At 45.0% G+C, this 13,304-nt stretch overlaps 1 protein-coding gene across 2 annotated transcripts; it reads left to right on the top strand.

The window, feature by feature from the left end:
* The first annotated feature begins 510 nt into the window (after window positions 1–510).
* ppp1r1b (protein phosphatase 1, regulatory (inhibitor) subunit 1B) lies at window positions 511–5,440 on the top strand. 2 transcript variants are annotated; one of them, XR_014633260.1, is made up of 4 exons: window positions 511–697; window positions 1,953–2,186; window positions 4,793–4,858; window positions 5,260–5,440. XR_014633260.1 is itself a non-coding variant. In XM_084465321.1 (2 exons), exons 1-2 carry the CDS (start codon window positions 571–573, stop codon window positions 2,129–2,131), a joined length of 306 nt encoding a protein of 101 aa, XP_084321447.1. In that variant the 5' UTR covers window positions 516–570; the 3' UTR covers window positions 2,132–3,880. The 2 variants fall into 2 exon arrangements, 1 of the variants encoding a protein (XP_084321447.1); XM_084465321.1 differs by lacking the exons at window positions 4,793–4,858; window positions 5,260–5,440 and having other exon boundaries at window positions 516–697; window positions 1,953–3,880.
* The last annotated feature ends 7,864 nt before the right edge of the window (window positions 5,441–13,304 follow it).

Here is a 13,304-nt window from a genome sequence, read left to right as displayed (position 1 = left end):
ACCCACTTTCATTTTCACATATATATTAGAATAGATTTTTCGATATCATTTATACTTTTTTCAGAATCAACAGTTTAATATCAATCTGCTTGGTATATTATCAGTTGGTCTCATTGACTTCCATTGAGGATGGAGGGTGAGGATCCACTCATATCTATATATATATATATATCTATATATATATAGATATATATATATACATATCCCATCCACTCCAGGCCAAGGTGGCCATCACAAAAGAGAACCACATCAGACATCGCAGAGCCTAACAACGCAATATTTAACCTAGAAACGAACCTAGAATTACTGTAACATTACACTATTTATATGATACAGTAATAATACTGCAAATAAACAGTACCTTACTGGCACAACTGCTGCCAGTACTTTACTGTTATTTTACAGCAGAGACAGATCCAAAACATCTCCCTCTCTCCCCTCTGTGTCCCTTCCCCTGTGTTTGTCTCTGTGCCGTGTTTGCTGTGTGTGCCCCTGTGTTTGTGTTTGTGTTTGTGTGTGTGTGTGTGTGTGTGTGTGTGTGTGTGTGGTGTACATACAGCTGTGCAGAAGATGGCTGAAGCCCACATGCAGCACTTAGGGATCTACCCCCCCATGGAGAACCCTTACGAAGGGGAAGAGTATGACGACTACAGGGGGAGAGAGGAAGGAGGGCCGTCCTCTCTCAAGAAGGCCACCGGTGAGGCAGAAGCTGTAGGGCAAAAGGAAATCCCAGAAAAAAAACAAAAAAACTGGAACACATGAAGTGCGTGATGTCCCGGCAGGGGGGCCTGTGTACACTGGCAACACACATCAACACGTCAGGGGGGGGGTGGTGTAGGAACCAGGGCCCGACTCGTAGCAAACAGAGGCAGCAGCAGCTGATACAGTGTTCCCTGATGTCCAAAGAGGCAGTGGCTGGATGGGACAGTGCGTTCAACAAGGACAGACTCAAGATGGACACATTAAGAGTCATAAAAAAGTAGCAGTATGTAAATGTAAGATCTATTCCAGCGCATTCTCCATGTTGCCTCAAAATGCTTGACCTCCGTAGAAGACCGTGAAACTGTTTGCTAAAAAAAGTTATTATAATGGATAGTGCAATTAACAAAGACAGAAGCAAGGTCACATGTAAAAAGAAACATTGTGAAAAATGAAATGTAGCATCTATTCTTGCAAATTGTTTCAAAATGCTTTACCTCCAGAGAATGCGTAGAACCTGTTGCTATAAAAAAAAAAAATCATTCTGAAAAAGACTTGTAGATGTAGATGTTTGATCTGAAACTGCTCAGGTGAATGTCTTTGGAAGAAGCAGCCACTATATGTCAGTGAGGACGTCTCTGTCTAGCCCTGAATCTGCCAGTGGGAATATCTGTGAGGAATACCTGAAGAAGGTCTTTGTGTTGAGACCTACAGCCTTTCTGCTCTGCTCTTTATGATACTCATTCCCCTGCAATAGTTTATTGAGGACCTTTACATGTCCTCAGTAAACTCTTGCAGGAGAATATAAAAATATATATATTATTATAGCGTTGCCGACGCTATAGCAATTATATGCTGAGGGAAAATATTGTTGAGACCGGAAAACTGGGTGTGAAGTCTGATCCTAGCGGTTGTGCCAGTCGCAAAGGTTTTAAAAGAAATGGACATAGGAGCAGGTTCCAAAGGAGCAAGGACCGCATCACGCTCGCTGGAGCTAGGTTCACAGCCGAGAAAAGTGGTTTGAGCCAGGAGTAGAAGGCATAATTGATTTAACAGAGAATCGCCCCCTTTTAACAACACAGAAATGTTTGCCAGAATTCTGTGAGACCCAAACGGAGCTGTTTGCAACTGAGAAAAAGGGGATTTGGGGTTCATATCCCCATTCAATTATTCTGGAATTTTACACTAAATTCTTGTAAGTTGTGATATAGCTCTTCATATACCGTACATAACATCTGGTCTTGTCCTATCAGGTCATCAAGTGACGTTCGCCAGCGAGGAGGTTTCTAGAGTGACGGCCATTAGCAGGCAGATCCAAACAGAGGAAGACGAAGAGGAAGAAGAGAAAGAGGAGACAGGGGAGGAGGAAGGAGCCACAGTCGGTGCAAGTGAAGACACGATGCGGGTGGAGAAGAACAACGGGGGGCTGTAACTGAAGTAATGAAATAATCGACCAATGAGAGCAAGTGGTTGGGAGAATGTTGAGTGTGAGTAAACTATACTCTAAAGTCAAACAGAAGGGGAGAGATGTTAAACAATATGCTGTCGTGTACATGCCTTGATGTGGTGAGTGGAGTGTGTGCACAATGGAGACGGTGGAGGGACAAATAAGAGTTTAATAAGAGTAACATGGCTGAACAGCCATTCATTTGTATAGAGACAGAGAGAGAGAGAGAAATAGAGATAGAGCGAGAGAGAGAGAGAGAGAGAGAGACGGTGAGAGGCTAAAGCAGGATGGGGTCTTCTTGTGTGTGTATACAGAGTTCCACTTAATGCAGAGGTGAAGAATGATCCTTCGACACTGACACTATGCAGAGAAGACTACAGACCCCCCACACCCACACCCCACTCCCCCCCCTCACCAACTCACCACCAACCTGAGCACCCATTCGCCCTTGTCTCTGAAGCAGTTAATAAAGGTCAATTTGACCGGCATGATGCCACCCTATTTACGGGAACACAAGTTCTCTCGTTCATGTCTCCAGTCCGATGTCCTCACTATTTTTGAACAGTGTGCTCAATGTGCCCTTTATAGGACGATAACCCACCGAGGATAAGTGGAGACATGCAATGATGTTAAAACGGCGTCTTATAGTGCGGGACATTTTTTGTTTTGTGTGTCGCCCTCTGCGTGTTGGACGCTGTCCTAGATCGACTGATTTGCATAATATCGTTCCGTTAGGTCTACTTCACGTATAGTGGGCCCTTGGATGAAAGCTGTGCATATTTTGCCATCTAGTGGTGAAAATTGGTTCTACAGCTTTCTTGGCCACTGCTGTAGTAGGAATGGGTTATAATAAATTGGGTTTAGTTGAGATATGTCGCTAAGCTATGATATTTGTATGCGTTGAAAATGAATGCTTATGAGTGTCCTATATCCTTTAATTTTTTTCTGGTATTATTTGAATAACATCTCAAAAGTCAAAACTGCTACCTCTTTTTTCAAGATTCCCCAAATTGACTCCTCATCCTGAGTAACGAGACGGTTTTGGCAAAAGTGATGCATAGTTAACAAATTCAAACGTCTCTTAACAATATAAGTAATACTAATGAGGGAAAATGAGTACGTTTTTTGAGGCTGTATGTAAGCCATCTATTGTATTGTAAGAGCTATTTTTCTAATGTTATTCCCTGTTTCTAGCTAGAATTTGTAGCCATTGTTCTGTATACCAGTATCCTGCTCAAATTAGCAAGCCCTTTTTGCTGTGCAGCTGGCATTAGAGCAAAATAGATCCAGCACAAAGTATGTTATCTCCATTATATAAGTTGTTAATCAATATCTGTCTCCCTCGGCTGTACATAATGTCAATTGTTGAATGTAGAAGTTGATCAGACAGTGTGCGTTTTCTTTTTTGTTGCTTTGTAGCCTATAAGACAAAAAATAATGACATTTTGTAATCTCTGTTATTACCAGTTACTGTAGCTTGAGATTGTAGTTCATGTGGACAACTGACAGGTCTACTTTACTCGGCTCTGGTGCGGCAAAGCTCAAACTTTACCTCTCACTTTTAATTCTCGCTCAATTTCCTTCTCTTATGGTATGAAGACAAGCATGTCAAGACAAGAATTAACTCTGTGTTTATTTGTCTTAATTTTAACTTTTTTTCTGTTTCCTTTCCTCATTGTTATTTCATTGTTTTAACACAATTATAAATAAACAATGTCCGTGTTCCTCTTGAAATGTACATTTAATGACTCAGGTAGGCCTTTTTTGATTTGGATCTGTGTGAGTCAGGTTTACTGCAGATTTTCATTCAACATCGACATTTTCTTAAAAATAAACGATAAAATATGCTCTTTTTATTAACATATCTTACATAAGGACTGAATGGGGATACATGGATTTTTTTTTCCCAAATTGATAAAACAAATAATAATAAACATGATAAACACAAACCTATATCACATGAGACAGTAATTCAAATGTATTTATCCAAATGCAGGGCTCCAGAGTGCGACCAATTTTGGCGCACATGCAACCAAAAATAATTAAGGGTGCTACTAATCATTTTTCTAGGTTGCACTAGTGCACCTGACGTTGCAAACGCTGAAAACATACATTTTTCACACAGACGCTGAAAACATACATTTCCTTCGCAATTGCATCATCTCTCTGTGTTCTCCTCCACTCCCACCCCCGCTCAACACACACACACACACACACACACACACACACACACGCACGCACGCACGCACGCACGCACGCACGCACGCACAAACGCACACACACACACACACACACACACACACACACACACACACACACACACACACACACACACACACACACACACACACACACACATCTATGGCGGCGCACACCTGCATGTAGTTCCGCTGATTATTCGCTGATTATTTCGCGGGTCTCGGTGCGGATCGCGCTGCGTCTCCATTGAGCCTCACTGTGCTGCTGCTGCTCGCGCTCCGTCAGCTGTTGGCTCCACCACAGGTTAGATTGAAAAAGACGCTGAGCCGTCTCCATTACACGGTTAATATTGACGTTATTTTAGTAGTTTAACCGAAACATGGTTAGAAACGTCCGGTTGAAGTTATAAAAGTAACTAATGATCCGTCTGGTCCTTTTGTTTTCCAGGTTGACCGTCGGGTTAATTAACGAACACTTTTTGAAGTAAAACGGCCCGCTACATCCGGACCTGCTGTGAGTAGGACACTTATTTATAATTTATCTTAATTGTTTTTTACTCTAGGCCTACTTGATAAGTTGAATAATAGTAGTTCTGGATGTATGTCGTCGTAAGCTGTTTTTAATTGAGTTAATTGATATTTTTCGCCGGGTGACGCGGCTGCAGATATTTATCAATGACTCCATGACGGAGTTGGCGGCGGAAGACGTAGGGGGGCGGGGCCATGACGTCACACAATGACTCCGCACTCGGTTACCGTCGTAGTTAGATGGGAAAAATAACTTATTTTAATAACTTATTTGGATTTATTGGATTAATCACTAATTAAAACACACACACACACACACACACACACACACACACACACACACACACACACAAGCCGTAAAACTAATCTCGTTGCTCTCCTTCACAGCTCAAGAAGAAGAAACAGATTCTGTGAGTATCACGATCGAACCACGAAGAAGAAACTGCGAACTGTAAGTCACAACATTTTCTTTTAATGCTGTGGGCTGACAGCGTTTAGTTTGAACCGGTTCTCAGGCCCCGCCCCACGTAGGCCCCGCCCCACGTAGGCCCCGCCCCACGTAGGCCCTGCCCCGCCCCACGTAGGACCTGCCCCGCCCCACGTAGGCCCTGCCCCGCCCCACGTAGGCCCTGCCCTAACCCCACGTAGGCCCGGCCCGGCCCCACGTAGGCCCGGCCCCGCCCCCTCTCTGGCCCCCGCCCCCTCTCTGGCCCCCGCCCCCTCTCTGGCCCCCGCCCCCTCTTTGGCCCCCGCCCCCTCTTTGGCCCCCGCCCCCTCTTTGGCCCCCTCTCTCTCTCTCTCTCTATCTCTCTCTCTCTTCCCCCCCCCCCCCCCCCCCCCGTTCTCATGCCTCTCATTCATCCCTAGAAGATACTTTATCCGTCCACTTTCCTACTACATTCCTCATCATTGCATCACATCCCATGTGTGTTGTCCTACTGATAAGGGTGTGTGACTGACTGACCAGTGATGCATGCGAGGGTTCTGCGCTGTTTGAGGCCTTCAGTTGTGTAGACGTTCCCCCTCAGGGGAACCTAGTGTTTAAGAGGCCGTCGTCACGTCAGTTACATGAACTGGAACGTCCTTCAGGATGGAGACAGGGACTCCTCAAGGAGACCCACCAGGGGGCGAGATGTGAGGGCTGTCCCTCTCAGCAACTAGAACCCAACCTGGTTCCTGCACCTGAGAACCACGGAGCACGTTCCAACATTTCCCTCCGTATGCTTTGAAGCCCTAGCCCCCCCACCACTGGTCTCTCCGTCAAACCCTCCACTGGTCTCTCCTCTCTCAAAGACCTACAAACCCAGTGCTGGTCTCTCCGTCAAACCCTCCACTGGTCTCTCCTCTCTCAAAGACCTACAAACCCAGTGCTGATCTCTCCGTCAAACCCGTCGATCGAAAGGGAGTCGGGTTCAGATTCCCAAATCTGGAGAGGCGGAGATAGGCGCCGCGAGGCGTCCAGTGCGGTAACGCAAACGACCCCGGAGAAGCTGGCGGGAGCCCCGGGAAGAGTTCTCTTTTCTTTGTGAAGGGCAGGGCGCAAAGACCTACAAACCCAGCACTGGTATCTCGTCTCTCAAAGACCTACAAACCCAGCACTGGTCTCTCCGTCAATCCCGCCACTGGTCTCGTCTCAAAGACCTACAAACCCAGCGCTGGTCTCTGTCAAAACCTCCGCTGGTCTCTCCTCTCTCAAGGACCTAAAAACCCACCACTGGTCTCTCAAAGACCTACAAAACCTCCACTGGTCTCTCCGTCAAACCCTCCACTGGTCTCTCAAAGACCTACAAACCCAGCGCTGGTCTCTCCGTCAAACCCTCCACTGGTCTAGTCTCTCAAAGACCTACAAAGCCACCGCTGGTCTCTGTCAAAACCTCCACTGGTCTCTCCTCTCTCAAGGACCTAAAAACCCACCACTGGTCTCTCAAAGACCTACAAAACCTCCACTGGTCTCTCCGTCAAACCCAGCACTGGTCTCTCCGTCAAACCCTCCACTGGTCTCTCAAAGACCTACAAACCCAGCGCTGGTCTCTCCGTCAAACCCTCCACTGGTCTAGTCTCTCAAAGACCTACAAAGCCACCGCTGGTCTCTGTCAAAACCTCCACTGGTCTCTCCTCTCTCAAGGACCTAAAAACCCACCACTGGTCTCTCAAAGACCTACAAAACCTCCACTGGTCTCTCCGTCAAACCCAGCACTGGTCTCTCCGTCAAACCCTCCACTGGTCTCTCAAAGACCTACAAACCCAGCGCTGGTCTCTCCGTCAAACCCTCCACTGGTCTAGTCTCTCAAAGACCTACAAAGCCACCGCTGGTCTCTGTCAAAACCTCCACTGGTCTCTCCTCTCTCAAGGACCTAAAAACCCACCACTGGTCTCTCAAAGACCTACAAAACCTCCACTGGTCTCTCCGTCAAACCCAGCACTGGTCTCTCCGTCAAACCCTCCACTGGTCTCTCAAAGACCTACAAACCCAGCGCTGGTCTCTCCGTCAAACCCTCCACTGGTCTCTCCTCTCGTTTGGCTTTGTATTCCTTTGAGTATTGTCATTGTGTAAATACACAATCTAATGACTGAAAATAAAGAGGTGTGATCTTTAACCTGGTACTGGTCAATCTTTGCATGTCATGGGGTACTAAGTGTGAGGGGCAATCTTTACATGGCATGGGGCACTACTTCATGTGAGGGGCAATATTTAACCTGGCATGGGGCACTAAGTGTGAGCGGGGAAATTGTTGACTTTGCACGGGGCATTAAGTGTGAGAGGGGCAATCTTTAACCTGGTACTGGGCACCACATGTGTGAGGGGAAATTTTTCTACTTCTACTTGGCTTGTATTACCTGAACATTTTAATTTTCAGCTATAGGAGGATGCTACTCTTCCTGAAACACCCTTGAGTGTCATTTGGTCGGATGTTTCTGATGACTCAAGTCTGTGGCCTAAATCAAAGAGGATAACAAAGTGGGTGTTCAATACAGCAAGAGCCTGGAGCGATCTAGCATCTGGATCTCAATTTGACCTTCTACACACTGGACAGGATGACTTGAGTGTCATGCAGCTTGGACTGTAGTGTGACTGAATCATGCAAACAATGGGAAGCGACAATGGCTACTTGGTACAATGGATGATGGACTAACGGCATTCCGACTGGACAGAATCGGATGAGAAACCAACCAACTAACTGAAGATGGAAGATGAAACATTCTGCAACGTGGCTTCCCTACCTAACCTCAACATGATGGACTGCTGGCAAGCCCTCTGGATCTCCTGTACTCCTGCCCTGAGATCCAAGTATTTCTCGGGCTGAATCGGAAACCATCTTGGAAACATCCCAACTAGCGTCCCTGTCGAGCTGCAGTTGTGCTCTTCTTCAGAAGAGGTGAAGAAAGCCTCACTGGGGCTTCAAGGTCTATGAAGAGGAACGTTGAAATGTGCGCCATGATTCTCTCCTGTAAGAGCTGTTGTATTCTAGTCACCGAGAGGGGGAGCCTCACAGCCTACCCTTTGGCGTTTCTCCTTGGGGAGTCCCTGTCACGGTCTTGACGGACGTTCCAGGTCATGTAACTGATGTCACGACAGCCTTTTGATAACTTGGTTTCTCCTGAGGGGGAACCTCTACAGAACTGTAGGTGTCAGATGGCACAGTATCCCAGCATGCATCTCTGGTCACTCAGATCACACCCTGATCAGTAAGGCAACACTCATGCGATGTGCATGCAATGTTTTAGAGAGTAGTAAGGAAGTAGACAAAAGGCATGAGAACAGTTTGTTATTTTGTACTGTTGTCAGCCTTGTTTATGGGTGGGAATTATTTGCTAAATGGGGGGGATATGAAATGTATAGTCAATTATTTGTACATGAACCAACAGCAACAAACTACTAGATCTGCTCAAGGTAAGTCTGTTGGCTGTATTTTGCAACAAGACGACCAAAGCACCCCAAGATCTCCATCGTCGTTCCAGCTCAAAGTAAGGGGCTCTTGCGGGGGGGTTGGTAGTTAGATTCGAGACCGCGATGTGCATGGGTCTATAAAGATGCTGTCTGACTTCACAGGATCTCCTGGACCAGGGTGGACCAGAGGCTGAGGACCAGCAGGTGACCAGATCCCACTGGACCAGGTATGAGTCACCAGGGTGGATTATTATTATTATTATTATTATTAGGATGTCTAGTGCTTTTCTCGCACTTAATTATAATGTAGGGTAACTAGATCCCCTAGACCAGGCATGGGGTACCAGGCTGGACCAGAGGGTATCCAGATCCCCCTGGACCAGGAATGGGGCACCAGGCTGGACCAGAGGGTATCCAGATCCCCCTGGACCAGGAATGGGGCACCAGGCTGGACCAGAGGGTATCCAGATCCCCCTGGACCAGGAATGGGGCACCAGGCTGGACCAGAGGCTGTGGACCGGAGGGTAACCATAACCAAACACTTGACACCTGGAGGTTCTTTTTAATTATTTCAAACAATCGTAGAGGGTCTTCATTAGTTTTTCCTTCAGATTTTTCATTCTGTGAATTTTAGCCAAAGCTGTGATTTGAAGTAATTAAGGTCACATCAGCTGCTACTACTATAGTTTATCCAGCGTACATCAAGGTGGACACTAAAACGTAACAGCTGGTCACACTCACACTTGGTAACGTAACATCACCCTTTTAATGTGTGTTTGTATTGTGAACAGATTAAGCTGACGACCCACCAGGAGCGAGACGAGGACTACGATGGGACTGCTCAAGTCTTTGGAAGGTTAATACCAACAGGTTTTTTTTTTACATCGTTTCACCACCAAAGCTATGCTGTTAAATTCACAGAATGTTTTACTATATTCCTGAATTACAAATTCCCAAGTGTGTGCATGTTTCATGTTGAAGTTTAAAATTTGATTTGATTCAGAATTATTTAAACAAGGTGTCCAAAGAATAATAAACTACTACCACTGTGTTTCTAGTGTAGAATTCTCAAAACAAAAGTATTTTCTTCAACACAAATTATATAAACTAAAAAAATTATGCAGGAGGAGCCACCTATCTGGAGGGAGACCCGGAATCTGGTTAGCCGCCTAGCTGGACATCGTTAGCCTCCTAGCATAATGGATATAGTTAGCTTCATAGCATAATGGATATTGTTAGCTTCATAGCATAATGGATATTGTTAGCCTCATAGCATAATCAACATCGCTAGCCTCATTTTTTTTTAACCTTTATTTAACCAGGCAAGCAAATTAAGAACAAAATTCTTATTTTCAAGTGCAGCCTGAAGGGGAAGGGGGAGGGGAGTCAGGGGAAGGGGGAGGGGAGTCATAGATATAGATAGATAGATAACTCATAGATAGATAACTCATAGAGTTATCTATATCATTAGCCTCATAGTATAATTGATATTGTAGCATAATTGACATTGGTAGCCCCATAGTGTAATCAACATGGTAGCCTCATAGCGTAATCGACATGGGTAGCCTCATAGTGTAATCGACATTGGTAGCCTCATTGACATTGTTGGCCTATGGCTAGCAACATAGATTATGCTACGAGGCTAACAATTTGTGTTTTTCCTCTTGCAACATTTCAGTGACCCACTGACGGCGCCTCGTCGGAGCTGGACGGTGGAGACTTCAGATGCAACTTCTACCTCGCAGGACGTGACTTAAGTCACGGGTTGTCAAGGGTTCCTTGTTTCTCAAGGGTTCCTTGTTTCTCAAGGGTTCCTTCGCGGGATCCTCATGGTTCAGTGTTAGGGACAGAGTTAGGGTCAGATGGTCTCACGATGAACCATTGTTTTTTTAATCACATCCCAGAATTGTTTCACTGTGTGCACAGATGTTGTATGTATACTGTATATGTTAAATGTATACTGATGTTTTATGATATAAAATCATTTAAAATGACCTGGTTGTGTGGCTTGTTGTATGGTAATTTTTATTATACACATGCATGTTACCCTAATGAGGTAAGGTTACCTCTCCCCTATATCCTAACCTCCCCCCTCCCCCCCCTCCCATATCCTCTCCCAACCTCCCTCCCCTATACCCTAACCTCCCTCTCTATACCCTGACCTCTGTCCTCCCCCCCCATACACCCTTACCTCCTCATCCCCTCCCCCTCCTTTACTCATACCTCCCCCCCTCCTCTAACCCTAACCTCTCCCCTCCCCTATACCCCAACCGCCCGCCTCCCTTACCCTCACCCCCAACCTTACCCTAATCCTCACCCTTATCCTCATCCTCACCCTTATCCCTAACCTTAACCATAGCAGTGAATATCAAGCCAGTAATAGCACGTATGATGATATTAGCTAACTAGACAATCAGATGGACAGTGGCTATACAGTATAGCTAGTCTAGCTTTCCAACCCAATTTTGTGTAGCCCACCTTTGTGAAATGTGTGATAAACAGGAAAAGGTCCTGCCACACTTACCTGACAACTGGAATGGGGTATTTTTTGGGATTACTGTTGAACTACTATGTGTTCACCCGGCTATGAACTGAGACTTGATAAATCATATTATCAATATATAACATTTCTTGCCTTTTCTCTCTATAGTGTAACACTATATAGTACCATTGATACACTTAATACTAACGAACGTATAGCAATACTAACCCACTCTATATATCTCTCTCTTCCCCCTTACCTCACTTGTGAGGTAAACCATTACCAGTCATTAGCCATCCTTGTATTTGGCCCTCATCGCACCTGAAGTCCCATCCCTATGACTGCCCTACCATCGCCTGTTGCTGTCCCCTTGACCGGATTCCTGGCCTGCGCTGCCTAGCGATCCACTACTGCCCTATGACAATTCCTAATCCCTATGACAATTCATCCCTACACTAGACAATTTGAACTTTCTGACACTAAATGGGATTCATGCATTATCATACTGGTAAGGTAACCATCCCACCTCTTTGTAACATACACCCCAGGTGGCTCTAAACATTTGCGACTTTGATGGAATACCCCTCAGGTTAGTTTGGTCGGATAAGTTGCCATGGTTACTTAGCGGAGATTCCCTTAAGTCACGTTAATGGAACGCAACTCTAACTGAAAGAAGCCAGGCTAAGCGAAATAAGCCCAGCTTTGCGTTTAGCTTGGTTGATGGAATACCCCTCACCAGGAAAACAAACAACACAACTTTACATTGTATTGCACGCACAGCAAGATTTCCCCACTTGCAACTCGGAACGCTGGTGTCCAATAGGCATCCAGATGTGGCCAAAACGATTCTCTTTTTTCAATAGGAAATTTCCTTTCCTTTCGAGATGACCCGGAAGTACTTGGAGGAAAGGTGGTTAGAATTCTAAAAATGCTTAGGAAAGGAGCCTCGATGCATCCTTTAACCCTCCTTTAGCATATAGGTTACTCCTGACCAACCTTTACCAAAGGAAAGGAGATATTGGTATCCCATAATCCTTTACGGCGGAACAGGCCACCGACGAAGTTTACAGACTCTACGCGAAGACGCATGAGAGACGCGGTTAAGCAGAAGAAGAGAAGAGAAGAAAATACAATTGATAAAACAGAGCTGCCTAACTCTCACGGTTTCACCGTGTGACACACGTTTTTGCCTGCTTACACACGCGCACACGCCACACATCCACAGTCAACATTCACACGCCAGCGAAAACACAAAAGTTGGCAGCCCTGATAATAATGGATACCAATTCCAGAAACACGTTATTTGAATCAAAATGAATTAATTTATTGCTGGTTAGCAAGCACACAATATACACTATAAGAAAATCAAATGCTGACTTCACATTTAAGAAAGACTACTGGGGGCAGTTAATTTCAACATCAACATAAGTTGAGCCTCTTTTTTTATCCACACATGAATTTGGATTCAAGTGGCCTCAAATATTCCCGTTGGCCAAATCCGACCTAAGTGATTCTCACAGTTGGCGATAACCTGATTGAAATCAATATGAGAAGAACGCATGGATCAAAGGAGCGCTTGTTGATGTCCATCTTCGGAAAATTGTAGTTTCACGCTAGAGACGCTAGAGGTCAGCAATACCCGCCGTCGCGCAATGACGTCGGTTAGGAAAGTGGAGTCGAATTCATTTTAAACAGTGCGGTCTTTTCCTATGTTCGAAAGGAAGTAACTTAGTTTTTGGTCAGGGGATAATGGAATGTGAAGAGTTCAAATGTCAAGTTAATTATAATGTACTCATAACTAGTAACCATGGCAACTTATATAATGTACTCAATGTACTCATTTGCTTTTAATTAATAGCCTACCTATAGGCCTAATTGTATCATTTCACATTAAACAGCTCTATATAAATCAAATTAAATCATATTCCTAGTATTTGTGAGATCTCATTGATTCTATTAGGCTTCTACTTCCCAATTAAATTGTATATCTCCATCATTATACAAGTTATAGCCTAGTCCACGGCTGATCTATTGCACTACTACCTTCATTATTCCATTGAA

Source organism: Micromesistius poutassou (genome assembly GCF_964030765.1).
Source record: "Micromesistius poutassou genome assembly, chromosome: 1".
NCBI lineage: Eukaryota > Metazoa > Chordata > Actinopteri > Gadiformes > Gadidae > Micromesistius > Micromesistius poutassou.
This window is presented reverse-complemented; position numbering and strand designations above follow the sequence as displayed.